At 41.6% G+C, this 16,097-nt stretch overlaps 1 protein-coding gene across 4 annotated transcripts; it reads right to left on the bottom strand.

The window, feature by feature from the left end:
* Positions 1–9,344: 9,344 nt before the first annotated feature.
* Positions 9,345–13,499, bottom strand: tssc4 (tumor suppressing subtransferable candidate 4). 4 transcript variants are annotated; one of them, XM_076090898.1, is made up of 5 exons: positions 13,406–13,499; positions 12,349–12,410; positions 12,044–12,184; positions 11,724–11,844; positions 9,345–11,502 (listed from the first exon to the last, which is right to left on the bottom strand). In XM_076090898.1, the coding sequence occupies exons 4-5, from the start codon at positions 11,724–11,726 to the stop codon at positions 10,465–10,467; spliced, it is 1,041 nt and encodes a 346-aa protein (XP_075947013.1). In that variant the 5' UTR covers positions 11,727–11,844; positions 12,044–12,184; positions 12,349–12,410; positions 13,406–13,499; the 3' UTR covers positions 9,345–10,464. The 4 variants fall into 4 exon arrangements, with proteins under 4 accessions (XP_075947013.1, XP_075947014.1, XP_075947016.1 ...); XM_076090899.1 differs by having other exon boundaries at positions 11,724–11,783; XM_076090901.1 differs by lacking the exon at positions 11,724–11,844.
* Positions 13,500–16,097: the final 2,598 nt, after the last annotated feature.

Here is a 16,097-nt window from a genome sequence, read left to right as displayed (position 1 = left end):
GTTGGAAGTTGTCCCAGTGTTGACGTGAAGGTCGGTCAAAGAAAAGTGACGTTACATCCAACAAGAAAAGAGTCTACATGTTCCTTCCCGCTGCTCATTAACATCCAGTACCTCCATCACTCCGTCATTAACATCAAGCTATCCCCAGAAGCAGAATTAACATGTATCTCGTCGATAGCTCCGCTCCTCGCTTCACTTCCGCATGCCTCCAGGTGTTTGTGTGCGCACGTGTACAGGTAAAGTTTATTTTCCATGTAAAGGTGTGCCGTATCACCTGCAGCCGTTGACGTCATCTTCCGCCACGACAGGACCATCTACAGTTGCGTTCAGTTCCGCGGGGGAAAATGGAAAATGGGAGCTTTTTGTATACTTCTGAAGTCAGTTTTAACATAAACACTATCGCTCAGTTTGCACAGTGGAAATATTTTTAATGACATGACAATGCTGAGTACTCAGTGATAACTAATTACATTCATACATAGGTCTACAAAAAAGAAACAGTGTACAGCCCAAACTGTCACATCAGCCCTCCCACACAACAACACAAAGCAGTGATGCATTCTAAGAAGTCATACCAGTAGTGCAAGTAACTACCGGTATGTACATTTACTCAAGTACTATATTTGAAGTATTTGTACTTCCCAACTACTTGTGTTTCCATTCTTTGCTACTTCATACTTCTACTCCACTACAGCTCAGACAGAAATACTGTTATTGCTGATGCTGTAAGGATTATTTAATCTTAATACAAAATAGATAATATAGTACCTGAAACATGGTAAAAACATACAGCTCACAAACATGTTAAAAACATACAGCTAAAAACATAGCTGTATAGCCGTATACAGCTATGTATAGCTGTATAGCTGTAAAACATACAGCTAAAAACATACAGCTAAAAACATACAGCTCACATAAGCACACTAAAATAGGACATTTTTTGACCTGGATTTTAAAATGGGTTACTTTGTGTGTGCACATCTATACAATTATAAGCTAATTTTATAAAGATGTCTGGACACTGTAAGTCAAAATCTAGTCAAGGGAGCTTTATTATTTTAGTTCAAATCTTGCTCACATGCTGGATAGTCCCTAAAAGTTGTGTATAATTGCCACAAACTAACGAATGGCTTTGTTCCTGCAGAGGAATGGTTGATTGTTTAGGTAAGACATGTTCTTAGAAAGGACCTGATGAGTTCATGGTTTGTCTGCCCCAAACGTCTCATGCTTCATGAGGGTCCAGGCCTGAACACAACTATGCCAATATTAAGCTTGTCTGAGATGAGCAGAGCTGAGCCTGGAAAGTGGACGAAGGGGGCGTTGACAAAAAGCTCCGGTCAAGTTGGACAGGCCCAATCCAAACGTCCCCCCTAAACCCTCAAACCCTGAACCTTCAAGGACTTACTGACGTCACCTGGTGAGTGGGTGAGTGTGAGAGACTGTGAGGGCTTAAAATGGTGGAAATAGGAACGGGACAGCACTTTGCTGCAACATATCACGTTACCATGACATTATGATGTACAATTGTGTGTATTTATTTCATACTCTGTACTCCCTGATTTGAACGTCTTCAGGCTCTTTCCTCACAAGATGAGAGGTAACTTCAGATAATCTATTTACTCGTTTTTGTCAAAACAGCTTCAATGACAAAATTAAATATTTGATAAATAAATATCTGATTTCACGGTTTATTTTGTTCCATCTTTAATCCTTAATGTTTCTGTGTGAATTTAATTTGCCAGTCTGATCACACATGTGCCGTCCTCTTTGTTTACCTTGTTCTTCTTCTCCATGGTTCCACTGGTGACCCCGTGGGTTCATAAAGGGCTCAAAATGTCTTCGAGAGAGACCTCAAACACTCGATGATTTGACAAATGAACCAGAACAAATGGCCACGGCTACAGCTCATTTAGCATCGTATTTTGCCTATTTTTCCTGATTGCTGTCGTCCAGTAATAAATACGGTATGTAACAATGTTTGATGATTCTCAATCAGGTAGATTGATAAATTGGGTATAGGCATTCTCCAACATTTTAGGCTAATGAAAACACTAAAAACTGTAGAACAATCTAGGAATGTAATTGTCACATTGTGTAAAACATGGTCGTGTTATTCTTATTATATAAAAAGTTGGCATAGTGGTGATACGTGGTTTTAAGTGGTCAGCAATGATAATAATTCAATAACTGCTCCCTACATGCCGAATGAGTTCTTGAGAAGTCTGAAAAGAATCAGCATCATTATTCTTCTCCTAGGTTGGTTCCAAAAATATAACATTTTGTTGAGGAGGTTGTCCCTCGGTCCCTCAATCAATCAAAATGTATTTGTATAGCACATTTTAAAATACAACAAAAGTTGCCCAAATTGCTGCACATACAGTAGATAAGCAGTCATACAAACAAAGACTGGATTAATAACAGTAAGTGACATTAAAATCAAGACTAACTGACACAAATCACACAAAAGTGCCATGTTCAGATCAAAGGTGATAGGCCAGGGAAAATAAATTGGTTTTTAAACGACTGTTAAACATTTGTAAGGTGGATGACAACCTAACATGAAGGGGAAGGTTGTTCCAGAGCTGAGGGGCAGCAACAGAGAAGGACCGGTCGGCCCGGGTTGTCATTTTTGTTTTTGGAACAACTAAAAGCTGTTGGCGGAGAGATCTTAGTGAGCGAGGTGGGATAGGGCTGCAGCAGGTCAGACAGATAGACTGGGGCGGCGCCATTTAAACACTTAAAAACAAATAACAACATTTTAAAATTAATTCTGTACTCTACAGGTAGCCAATGAAGGGATTTTAAGATCGTTGAAATGTGTTCACGCCTGCCTGTACCAGTTAAAAGTCTCGCTGCTGAGTTCTGCACCAACTGAAGGCGTGATAGAAGTGTTTTGCCGATTCCAGCAGACAAAGAACTACAATAGTCCAGCCTGGAGGTGATGAAAGCATGAATAACTCTCTCCAGGTATTTTGAGGTTAGAAAGGCTTTGACCTTAGCTAAGAGTCTTAGCTGAAAGAAGCTGATTTTGACCACGGACGCAACTTGGAGGTCCAATATAAAAGATGAGTCCAAAATCACACCCAGATTTTTTACATGGAATTTGCAGTGGGTTGTCATGGGGCCAAGACACAATGAGGGACTGTCCGGTATAGCAGCTGAAAGGCGAGAGGGATTAGCATGATCTCTGTTTTACCATCATTGAGGCATAGAAAATTTAGCGAGAGCCAGTTTTTGACATCAGCCAGGCAGCACATTAAAGAATTTATTGAGGCAGTTCCAGGTCTGAGGGGAAGGTATATTTGAATGTCGTCAGCATAGAGGTGATAATAAATGTTATGTTTCTGGAAAATGGATCCAAGAGGCAGCATGTACAGTGAGAACAGCAGTGGGCCCAAAATGGACCCCTGTGGTATACCACAGGTCAGGGGGGCCGGTTGAGAGGAGCAGTTGCCCATGTTGACAGAGAATGATCTGTCGGTCAGGTAGGACTTAAAACATTGTAGGGCAGTACCTCGGATGCCGACGGAGTGCTGAAGTCGGGAGATTAATGTCGTGGTCCACAGTGTCAAAAGCAGCAGAAAGATCAAGTAAAAGCAAAATGGCGGGATCTCCAGCATCAGCAATGATTAAAAGGTCGTTAAAAACTTTTAAAAGGGCAGATTCAGTGATGTGAGACATTCTGAAACCAGATTGAAAAACATCACAGATGCCGTTCAAGCTGATAAATGATTGAAGCTGTTGAAATAAAACTTCCTCAAGGATCTTTGACAGAAAAGGCAAAGTGGATATTGGTCCGTAATTTGATGGGTCAGAGGGTTCCAGATTAGGTTTCTTGACGAGAGGAATTACTGTTGCATGTTTAAAATAGACTGGGACTGAACCAGAAAACAGACAGCTGTTTATGATTGACAGTATACATGGTCAAATTTCAACAAAAACCTGCTTAAAGAGACCTGAGGGGATGATGTCAGAGGGGCACATTGTAGTTTTTAGTTGTACAACAATTTTAGTGAGAGCTGGGAGGGAAACAGGCTTAAAGTGAGAACTACTTGGATCAATGTAGTGGGATGTAACACCAGACCTAAGTTTTGAGATTTTGTCCTGGATGAACCTAAGAAAGGTGTCGCACTGTGTCGGAGACATACTTAAACACGTTGGGATCGGGGGGCTTATGATCTTGAAGAGAATTGTTGGCCTGTGGCACTGATTTGCAATTAAGTCAGAGAAGTAGCTATTTCTAGCTGACTTTACTGCATTCTGGTAGTTATTAAGTGAGTTATTTTAGATTTCAAAGGACACATGGAGCCTGTCTTTCTTCCATTTTCTCTCAGCCCTCATGCACTTTTGCCTGAGCGCCCGAGTGGCTTCATTTAACCAGGGTTGAGGCTTCAGTTTGGGGCAGTATTCTGTCAAGAATTGCATGGCAGGCGGAGTTAAATGTTGTTAAAAAATCCTCTGGAGGAAAGTGCGATTGGGTGATATCATTAGTTAAAACCAGTGGCGTGTCTCTGAAAGCATTTAAAAACCGTTGTGCGGTGCTCGTGGTGATAAAAGGAGAGCAGCGAACAGGGACAGGTGCCAGCAGTGACCGCTTCAAAGATGACGGGCTTGTGGTCCGAGAACGTTGCTTCACATTTCACTGATGTTTACAGAAACACCAAAAGATAAAACAAGGTCCACAGTATGACCATGTTCATGAGTGGGACCAGAGACTAGCTGCTCAAGATTAAAAGAGTCAATCAGGTTTAAAAAGTCATTCACCATTGGCTTAAAAGAACAACACACATGAATATTAAAATCACCAAAAATTTAAATACTATCATAGTTTGGGAAGATTTCAGCTAATAATTCAGAAAACTCCAGGATAAAAACACCATTAGGTTTAGGAGGCCGATAGACAAGTGCACATAAAGTTCTGGTGGACTGTGGAAATGTCACAGACTTCAGAAGTCATTTCAGACTATCAAGAGGACCAGTGGAGGTAGGCTTATCTACAACATTCTAATGGCCAAAGTATAATCTCTGATATTTGCATGTCAGTTTGACTCTCTTTGCTATCCAGGACCTTGTGACCACGCTGGGACCTGGATGCTACATGAACAGTCAGCAAACCAAACTACCGTAACCATGTTCTCGCCTGTGAACATATCTACAGTTTCAACACATCTCCATCACTTCTGTTTCCTGGTCGCTACACATCTGTCCCATTGCATTTTGAGGCCTACAGCGGAAGCACTTCACACATCTCAGTTACGCTTTGAAACAGTTGGATTTCTAAATACAGTCTGTGCTGTCGAAGGATGTCTCATTGATAAACCACATTGCATCAATAGCCTATTATAACAGACAGCAATTATATTCCACCATCCTCACCGGATTCTGTGACAGTGAACAGCTCTTCCGTCATGTAAAAGTAGGTCACCCTGGTAGTTGGCATGATGCCACAGCATTGAGCAACAGAAATTGCTGCACAGCTATTGGAAGAAGATCCTCAGGCCCTGGTCCCAGAGGGAATGCACATTATTGGAGATTCAGCTTATCCTCGGTTGCTACAACTGATGAAACCCTGCAGGGATAGTGGGCATCTAACCGCCTGCCAGAGGCTCTTCAACCAAAAGCTCACTGCAGCTTGTGTGGCCATTGAGCATGCTTTTGGCATCCTGAAATCAAGTTCAGGAGGATCAAGTTTCTGCACATGAAAGAAGTGCCAAATATCCGCATTCTTCACAAAATGTATTTGGATTCAGGTAACCAACTTGATGAGGATGAGCAGGGTTCTTCTTCATCAGCTCAGAAAGCACATTGATGTACACCCACCAGTCCAACAACCAAGACTGATGTCAGTACAGACATTATCTGTGCCCAACAGTAAACACCTTCACACTACTTCTAATGAAATTTGTCTTAACACATTTTATTATATGTAATATTTGAAAGGCATTCCCTTTTGACTGAAGAGTCTCTACATCAGCCAACTCAGCCTCCCCAGTGACTCAAGTGCACTCACTGGTCCTGGGTTGAGTTGCAGATGAAGATTCTCCATCAGAGACAATAGTTCTTTGAATAGGTTTTCTGATTCTTCACAATCGTTCATTTATGGACTACACACATTCCAGTTCTCAGAAGTGTTAGAGTAATAAATAAATAACCTTTAATATTATTGTTATTATTATTATTATCAGCCACATCATTTCACAACACCAATAGCCAGCAATCTAGCGTCACATTTCACAATTATTTGGATTATTTGAATTGATTTAAACTGAAATGATTTACATGGATTTGAATTGAATACAGTTGAAATGAATGAGGTTATATGATTGAATGAGATGAAAGGACCATGCTCTGGACTCAGGAAGGGTGTCTGCACAGAGGGTCTGTTATCTTGGGGGGTATCGGGTCACACTGTCCCAGTGAAGCTCCTCTGTGCAGGGAAAGAAAAGGATGGTGACAACATGGCAAGGACGTTCATGGTGTCTGTCGGCGACCACTGAAGAAGAGTCCGCAGTGACCAGACATCAGTGCAGGAGTCCACACAGGGTGGAAGGGAGAAGATACAAGATAGCTGTTATAGTAGCTAAGTACCAAGGGATGAGACAAAAGTACATCTCACTACAGGAGGTAAAGAAGAAGAAAACAGACAAGAGGGGAAGAGACAGGGAGAGACAGGAAGGGACAGGGAGAGACAGGAAGAGACAGGAAGGGACAGGAAGAGACAGGGAGAGACAGGAAGAGACAGGAAGGGACAGGAAGAGACAGGAAGGGACAGGAAGAGACAGGAAGAGACAGGAAGGGACAGGAAGAGACAGGAAGGGACAGGAAGGGACAGGAAGAGACAGGAAGAGACAGGAAGGGACAGGAAGAGACAGGAAGAGACAGGAAGGGACAGGAAGAGACAGGAAGAGACAGGAAGGGACAGGAAGAGACAGGAAGAGACAGGAAGGGACAGGAAGAGACAGGAAGGGACAGGAAGGGACAGAAACGACAGGAAGAGACAGGAAGGGACAGGAAGAGACAGGAAGGGACAGAAACGACAGGAAGGGACAGGTTGAAGAAAAAAAAGATTCGATGAAAAGTGGAGAAAAGAGAATCGAAAAGAAGTGAGGGAACAAGAAAAGAAGGGGTGAGAGAGAAGGAACAATTTCAGCACGGCAGAGAGGAGATGCAAAATACTACAGTAAGGGAGAGGTTGTGAAGAAACATGAAAAGAATTGTAAATATGTGAAGAGTATTGAGGAGAGATGTGACGAAATGATCAAAGAAGAGAAGAGTAGTTATGATACAGATGGATAATTCATGTGTTCACCTTAATTCTCTTAAAAACTCTGAACCTGTTTTTGAAAGAGAGGAGAGGATGTGGGTGGGAAATATGAAATGTGAAGTCCAACACCAAAGGGGAAAGGAGAGGAGGGGAGAGGAGACATTTGAAACTATTTGATAAACTTCAGGTATAAATGAATCAGTCTCTATGCAGGTGGATTTGAGGTTTTCTGTCAGAAAGGAAACAAGTGGTTCAGATAGGTAACATGGTCTCTCGGCCTATGACTCTCTCCGCCTTATGTTCTCTCCCCACTGCTGTGCTAACACCAAAGATTTTGTATCTCATTGTGAATCTGTGCAGATTTGTAAAGATGCAGATGACACAACAGCATGATAAGGAACGGTGAGGTGGGACCTTAGTGGAGCTGTACAGAGAGAGCAATCCGATTTTAAATGTTGCCAAGAACAAATAATTCATAATGGACTCAGGGAGGGGTGATGGGGCTCTGCCCCCATTGGTCATCAATGACGGAGGTATGTGACATCTCCTGTTTCCAGTTGAGCTTCGCCCAGTTAGAACACAAATATAGAAAACAAAAATGAAAATGTTTTTGTAGGATACATCGGTCACAGTGAGAAGCTATCATCTCCTGTACTTGTGTATTTACATGTTGACTCAACACGTTTGTGTTCTTGTTAAACACAAGCTAAAGAGACGTCCTGTAACACTGCATGACAAGAACTGGTTGTTAATGAATGGGTATTTATACCTTCATACTACTGCTTTATTCATTATTAATAGCAGTGCTATGGAGCTGTGCTACTATGAATGTCTGTCACACAGGAGACACAATGTACAGTCCTGCTCATGGTTTCACATTGTTCACCTGATGGACAGCTGAAACACAGCGATGCGTCAACAAAGACAGAAGAGTGCTATTCGCTTTGCAAATGGTTTATAAGGAAATGCATTCAACACACTTGTTAGAACTTAACGACACACAATGACTTTCAGCGAGTTACACTGAAGCGTTTGTATATTTACAATAGAACTCCACTGAGTAGGGTTAAAGGAGTAGTTTGGGTTGTACGAGGTATTCTCCATAGTCAGCGTATTACCGACAGTAGATGGAGTTTAGAGAAACAGACAGATGTACCTTCACAGGAGCAAAGCCATGTACTGCTGTGGATGGAAACCAGGTGTACGCTACATTTAGAATATTTTCAATATATTTGGAGGACAGAATTGTCCCGAGCTATTTTGGAGCACTCATTTGCATTATCTTTGGAGAGAACATTCACAAAGACAGACACAGTTTGCTTCTGGTGTGAAGCCGGTCCAATGAACTGCAGCACAGAGCGGTCTGAAGGGGATCCCAGCATGCACAGCAGGCTACAGGGCTGGCACATGCAAGTCTTATGACTTCATTCTCATTAAATTACAACTTGAAGTAGTAATATTAAGAGAACAGTGGTAATATCTGTTATTGATTGAATGGAGAATGTCTGACAACCTTACTGCATTATATTTTCACTTTCACTTGTGGCCTGAATTTTGTGTTTTCCTTTGTGTTCGGACCTTTTCCACCATAAATTGATGCAGAAACATTTGCCAGAATGCAGGACCACCAATGTCTAAAATACATTGTGCTATTTATTATTTATTATTGCGACAGCCATCTACTGTAGTAATACACTGACTATGGATAAGTAGCTCACATCCACACTGCAAACAATCCAAACTATCCCTTTAAGATGGTGCTGATGACACTAGTCGTGTTTTCATTCAATTGTCAAAGTTTCATCAAATGTTGTCGTTTCCATACAGCTTTCCTAATGTCATACTTCAAAATGTTCATAAAAATAAGTGAATGGAACACGGCTACTGTTGTTATGACGTCAGTTTCATACAAAAAGTTCACCTGCTAGATTCAAACAAAAAAAAACGTTATGTTCATCCTATATTTCATCACTCGACATTCATTAAATGATTATATTCATCTGAACATTTGTCTGACTGTTGTTTTTTTTACACAAAAGAGCCTTAAATGTTTTTGAAAGGATGACAAATAAAATAAATATAAATCTAAATGTTTAATTGAGACTATTCCAAAATACAGAACATGCAACAAGAAATATAAATCAAATTACCATCAACAGCAACAGTTCTAAATACAGCTACGTGTAAACAGGATGCACTCACTGTCCTCATGTTCATTCTTTTATTCAAAATAAAAAATGAAGTTTCCAAATGCTGATTTGGCCACGCCCCCTTATTTACTGCTGGTAACCCGTCACGCTTTCATTACAGCAGCCGATTTAACCATCAAAACGATTTATCCTAAACAGTACATTCCCATACAACTAAACTGCATTTCCAACCACATTTGAAGGGATTTCATTTTTGATGCATCACACATGATTCTGCATAAGGAGGTCAGGGTCAGACAAACAGGACCTTCACCCAGGAGGCCGCTGTGTGTGTCCTTTGTGAAACCAAGTCAGCATTGACTTATTTTAATTCACGTCTGTAACTTCAATAACATCACATACTAGCTATTTCATGCCAAACCATGATGTTTTACTACATTAATCAAGTCATTTTGTTGTCTTTTTGTTTTGTTTTAATTTACATTAACCGCATGTTTAAAACTGCGACCGTAATCCGGGAGAAGATACTGACGGGGCTGAGACAGAAGAGGCTTCTTAACGTTAGCCGAATGAAACCTGTCACTACAGCTAGCTAATTAAGCTAACGTTGGCTCCATGTCTCCTGCTGACTTGTTGAATGTTTCCAGTAGACTTCTTTTAAAAGGAGAATCATAAAAGGGTCTTTTTTTAAAACATTGAATCCAAATGTGGCCAGCCAATGAAATACTCCTCAGCCTTGGATATCACTGTGTGGTATGCTAACATCAGAACATCAACCAACAGTGTAATCCATGGTTCACTGTTGGATGTGGTAACACATTTCCAACCACACCCATGGGAGAAGTTGGGTGTGGGTCAGAGGTAAAGCAGGCTTTCAACTTCCAACCAGAGAAGTCTGCAAAACACTGCTTTTGTTCAGTTAGTATTCATGAGGTTCAGGTTTGGTGACTCTGGACTGGACTAAAAACAGTAAAGTCAGCACATTTGAATAGACAACAGGAGGAGGAGTTGTTGTTTTTTTACACAAGATGAACTGAGACAGTGATGTGCTCAGTTGTCCTCTCGCCCGGAGCTCTTCCTGTAGTTCATACGCTTAGTCTTCTTGAAGGGGGTAAAGGCTGGGTTGGCCTCTTCCATCTTCTCCTTCTCCTCCTCCTCCTCCTCCTCCTCCTCCTTCGCCTCCTCCTCCTCCTCCTCCTCCTCCTCTTTTTCTTTCTGCACCCGTTTCTTCTCCTCTGGCGGACCCACGGCTCCCTTCGTATCTTTTTCTTCATCTCTCGCCCTTTCCTCAGCTTTCTCAACACTCTCATCGGTTCTCCTTCCTCCAGCCATCCCTCTCTCCCTGCCCTCCTCCTCCTCCTCCTCCTCCAGATGACTGAGGCGTGTCGCCTTCTCTTTGCCTCCAACAGCTGACGGCTGATCAGCAGGTTGCTCCTTTGGCAGCGCGCTGGGTCTGGAGAAGACCATCTTCCGTTGGATGTTACAGGAGGTATCGCTCTTGCTCTCCTGCTGCTCCTTCCTCTGCTGCAGACTGGACAGGAAGTGGTGAGCTGCCCTCCTGTTGTCCCGATCGCTAGTCTCTTCCACATCTTCTAGATTGTAGTGGGTCCATCGCTCAGGGTGCACCAGGTAGTCCGGGACTCCTCTCTTCTTTGCTGGTGTGGGGCAGCTGGACGTAGGCTGGCTCATCTTCCTCCTGGAACGTGGAGGCAGAGGCCGAGTAAACACTCCATCTGTGACGTGATCCTGGGTCAGAGAGGAGGAGGCCAGCCGGGCGACACTGTCCAGGCATTCAAAGATGCTGTGGCTGCGATTTGAGAAAGCTGAGCCCCCTCCTCTCAGACTGAATGGAGTCTGAGCTTTGTGTCCAGCAGCTGGAGCAGAAATCTCAACCTCCCCGCCATCGTCGTCGTCATCATCGTCGTCGTCCAGCAGTGGGTCAAAGGGAGCACTGCTGGGTAGTTCTTCAGGCTCAGACTCATCACTGGCTGATAGCTCGTCCACATCATCACTGTTCAGGTCCCCGCCATTTTTCTGATCACACATTTTAACAACAAGAAGGCTCAGCAGCTCGCCTAAATCAAAAACCTGGTGAAAGAGAGGAAGAGGTCAAACCTGTGGCCTTCATCAGTCATCACACAGCACAGGGGTGAGAGGCCAATTCTTTTAGTTGTAAGTGAAAAAAAAAAGCTTATTTCTGTGTGTGTGTGTGTGTGTGTGTGTGTTAACGGCCTAGAAAGTAATTGTTACAATACCCTCCAATTTTCAATTAAAGGGTTTTGGGGGCTTGCTTTGCTTAAGCAACACACCATGTGATAGGCTGCATTCCTATTCAACTCTGCACACGTTCGATGCTACGCTTCTGGTTTCTTTAACCAAAGACTGGTGTTAGTTGTGTTCTCAGTGTACAGTCATCATAAACAACATATACTGTGAAAAAAAGAAAGACAATTCAAAAGTATAAAGAAGTCCTCTAACAAATCAAGCTTCTACGGCAGGCGGTCCAAACTTTCGTCCGGCAGTGTATATGACCAAAAGTGACCAATATCAGAAGCCCCCATTTACAACAATTTAAATACATTTTAAGAATAGATGTATGTTACGATAATGATATTTTAAAGATGGGTACCTCTCAGGCTGGGTCCTGGAACTCTGAAGAGAATGTGTGCATACTATGTTTGTGCTCCTGTTGTAGCGTCCATGTTGTCTCTGTTGCTCTGCAGACGCACTGGCTCTTTATGAAACTCAGGAAGCCAGCTCCCCACACAATCTGTGATTCAAAGCAAGAACATGAAACCATTTCAACAAATGATACACTGAAGAGATCTGAAGACATGTTCCAGCTGAAATAAACTGATTTTAAGTGACAGTTCTCAACATTTACACTCGCACGTTGAGCTAAGGGACGCGTAAGATAAGTAAAAGACACCAAACCTGTGCACAGCAAGTAGGGACGTCCCAATCAAGATGTTTCTGTTGTTTTTACCATTGATTATCTGCCAATACAGAGGCAGATCAGATTCTTGTATTATTAACTTAAATGTAGATTAGACATATATATACACACACACATGTATGTATGTATGTATGTATGTATGTATGTATATATATATATATATATATATGTGTGTGTGTGTGTGTGTGTGTATGTACCAGCACACTGCTGGAGTTGTTGGAACTACGGAGACACTACGTCCACACTGAGTGTACATTCATATTCCAGAGTGATGCTCCTTTTACCTCATAAACAATCTTTGGCCGAGTGCAGACACACAAATAGTTGGGTCAAAAGTTAATAACATAATATATAATTGTGTTTTGCCAATTCGGGTGTGAGAGCAGTCACTCAGCTCTGCAGCCAGTTCTTCACATTCACAGACATGCTGCACGAGTAGACTGAGCTAGAGGAAGGGTCAGCTTTATTATAGCTGATGCAACAATCCAAATATTAACATATTCTATTTTTCTACATTGTTTAACGTGGACTACGTCACATTTATTGTATCTTTATAACTCGACACTAAGTGCAATATCATGGACATAATCATGAACATTTTGGATGAACCATGTACTCCTACACATACCGACACCTCAGATTTGATATTGAAGATATGAATTCACCTCGACTGATCCTCCCATTGGAGACGGGCGGCTACGCTTTCTGTGACCCTGTACACACACTCGGGCGGTTTTAATTGCTTCGGTAAAATGTATGGAACGTGGAAATTATGGGTGCAATATCCCACGCGACAACATTGTCATATCAAAAATGAATCTGTGAAACAGACAGCCGTCTGTGGAGCGGCGTGTTTCATTCTCATTACCTGATAATCGGACAACGATTCGTTAGCATGCTAATGCTAACTGATGTGATGATGTGCGTGGTTTTAAAGAGATGTGCGTCGTGTGAGTTCATCCATACCTCGTGGCAAACACGCTGCGTTTTTGTTTCACAGACTTAACCTTCATATTAATATACATCAGGGTTTACCTCATTATTGTTGTCACGACCACGCCAGTGTTTCGCCTATAGCCAGGACACGTTCTTCTTCTAGCGTTACGCTTCAGGTTTCACCCAGACTGCTACTGCCTCCCAGCGGTTACAGGATGTGGTTGCAAGAATAATTGGGCGGGCAGAATGCCGCACAGAATGATGCGTGTACATTCTGATAGTCTGTTTAGTCGTTTAATCGAAAAAACGAAAATACAGATATACCACAGTTTTTCCGTTTTTGTTGTCTGAATCCAAAAACCAAAATACGAGAGAAACAAAGCCAAATAAAGAGCCCATTTTGTTTTTTGTAAATTCCTTTTGTTTTTTCTTTTGAAGAGAGACGCAAATAGAGACAGGTGCCCCGGAAGTTAGAATATTTCAAAATAAAAGTCAAGGCAATAGAATGACCGTATGCAAGACATTTTTATTTACGTTCCATGATGCAAGCACATACCAGGGTATAGAATAAATGAATGAATATAAATAAATAAATCAGTGTCTTTGTTAATTATCTATGTTATTGATACAGATGTATGTAATGCAGTTTATTTCATCTGATGTTTGATGGTTAATTTGCAACCTAGTCATCTATTTACTTGTTATTTTAATGTAATTTAAGAACCAAACCTACATGGAAGAGTAAGCATGTGTTGATCATGAGGCAATACATAATGACAGCTGAAAAATGAAGAGACATTTGGTTTATTCTTATTAAACAGCCTTCAGTGGACGTTGCCTCAGTTACCACCCAGTCATCGCACCACCTGTGCTTCCCAATTTGACCTTCATTACTATGTCATCACTGTCATCATCATCAACCTCTAACCTGTTCTGTTGTAACTCTGCTGCCAGCGTCTTAGCACCTCTGCTCTGACAAAAACATGTCATCATAATGTCAGCAATTAGGTCTAAAGAAGGATTTCTCACTGTGCTTGTGTGTGAACACTGTTGTAGGAGTTGACTATATGAGTTATTGTATATGACTGAAACATGGAGAGCAGAGCCACTCTCACATTTCTAAGATGTCTCACATCGTTTTATAAATGATTGTTGTTTAGCGCTGTTACTGTTTTTAGCCGTATGTCTATCTCTGTGCATAAGTCATATTCATTGTATGTGTACACACTTAGCTCTGATTCTGATTATATAATTAACAATATATTAATTGGGGTAGTTTTCTGTTCCTGTAAAACTGAGCAACAGGGCCATTGGGTTTCCCAGGTTACATGTCGGTCACTAACAAATTTACATCAGCGGGTCATGACCTCCCTTAGATAAGAGCAGTAGCTCACAGTTACTTCTATATGATCCACTGACATTTGCACACGTCTATAGCAAAGAAAGACAATCTTTAGTATTTTCTAATTCTGTATGTCAAGCACAAGTCAAATACTCCCCTAAAAGCAGAAACCTTCAGAATCAGTTGTTGCATTGCATCGTGGTTACATTCCTGTATTTGACTTGTATTGCTGCATCTCAATTCTTCTGATTCTTCCGTCTGCAGTTAATCTGCTCACATGATTTCAATCATCACAGTGCTGGCGTACAAGAGCTGTTCCTAAACACACCACTCTTCTGTCCAAAAATGATTGCCATCGGTGAAGTTTGTGGTCGGAGAGAGGACTGAATCCATCCTCAGTTTGAGTAGATTTCATTTTCTTTAATAAACTGTCACACGCCACAAAGACTATCAGCAGTAGATGTTACAGGTCCAGCCTTTCCCATAATAGATACAAATGAAATTCATGCCAGACTGTGAATATATGAAGTTTATTATGTTCTTTAAAATACAACGTAGTCAAATAAAACTATACACATTATGTTCAAGGGTAATGGAGTGACAGATAAATATTCATCAAAATTAACATTTGTTTCCCTTTCTACCCCCAAAATGTAAAAAACACAACCCCATCCCATCTGCAACATAAACACCATGACAAGTCATTGATCAATTGAACCAATAATCTTACCCTTATAAGAACTAAACAGAGATTACTAGAATCAGGTGACTTGTATAGCTTCTAATGACTATTCATACCACTGTTAATACTGTTCATTTCACATTCTATATTTGACCTATTTACAAGTAGATGGTGATGCAAGAGAAAATCATCAGTGCTGACAATCTCTTCTTATAACATCAATCAGACATTTGGGTCTTTACAAAGTTGTGGCAGATTATTGACATTATTGTCCAGCAGTACACTCACATCTGGGCACTGCAGAGTAAATTCCCTCTCTGCAGCTTCCTGGTCCTGCGCACTGTGGAAGGGGTTCATGTTGTGTTTGTTGGAGAAAAAGGAATCTAGAAGTTTTCAGCCATAGGCTGTTGTAAATCCTAAAGCATTTCTCTGTGACTTCAGATTTACTGATACACGTGTGACTATTTTGTACAGCTACACATTCCACTGGTGCATGTGCTCAGTTGTTTTGCTCCAACAATACCTTCATAGTTTGGTCCTCTACGGACAGGACAACCCGGGGGTCTGAAAGAGCATACTGCGCATGCGGATGGCTCCCTATTCCAATGGGCTCACAGGCGTTCAGATTTCAGATAGGGGGCGGGACATCCTGCAGTTGTACTGTTCTCGATTGGCTGCGGCCCTTCAGACCGGGAATATTTTGAAAGTATGGGCGTGTGCAGCCCATGATTCAGTTATGTTTGAGTGTTTGTCAAACTGACAAAACT

This window comes from Anarhichas minor, unplaced genomic scaffold (genome assembly GCF_050575085.1).
Source record: "Anarhichas minor isolate MPS153535 unplaced genomic scaffold, ASM5057508v1 ptg000013l, whole genome shotgun sequence".
NCBI lineage: Eukaryota > Metazoa > Chordata > Actinopteri > Perciformes > Anarhichadidae > Anarhichas > Anarhichas minor.
The sequence above is the reverse complement of the archived record's forward strand: the minus strand, read 5'-3'. Positions and strand labels throughout refer to the sequence as shown.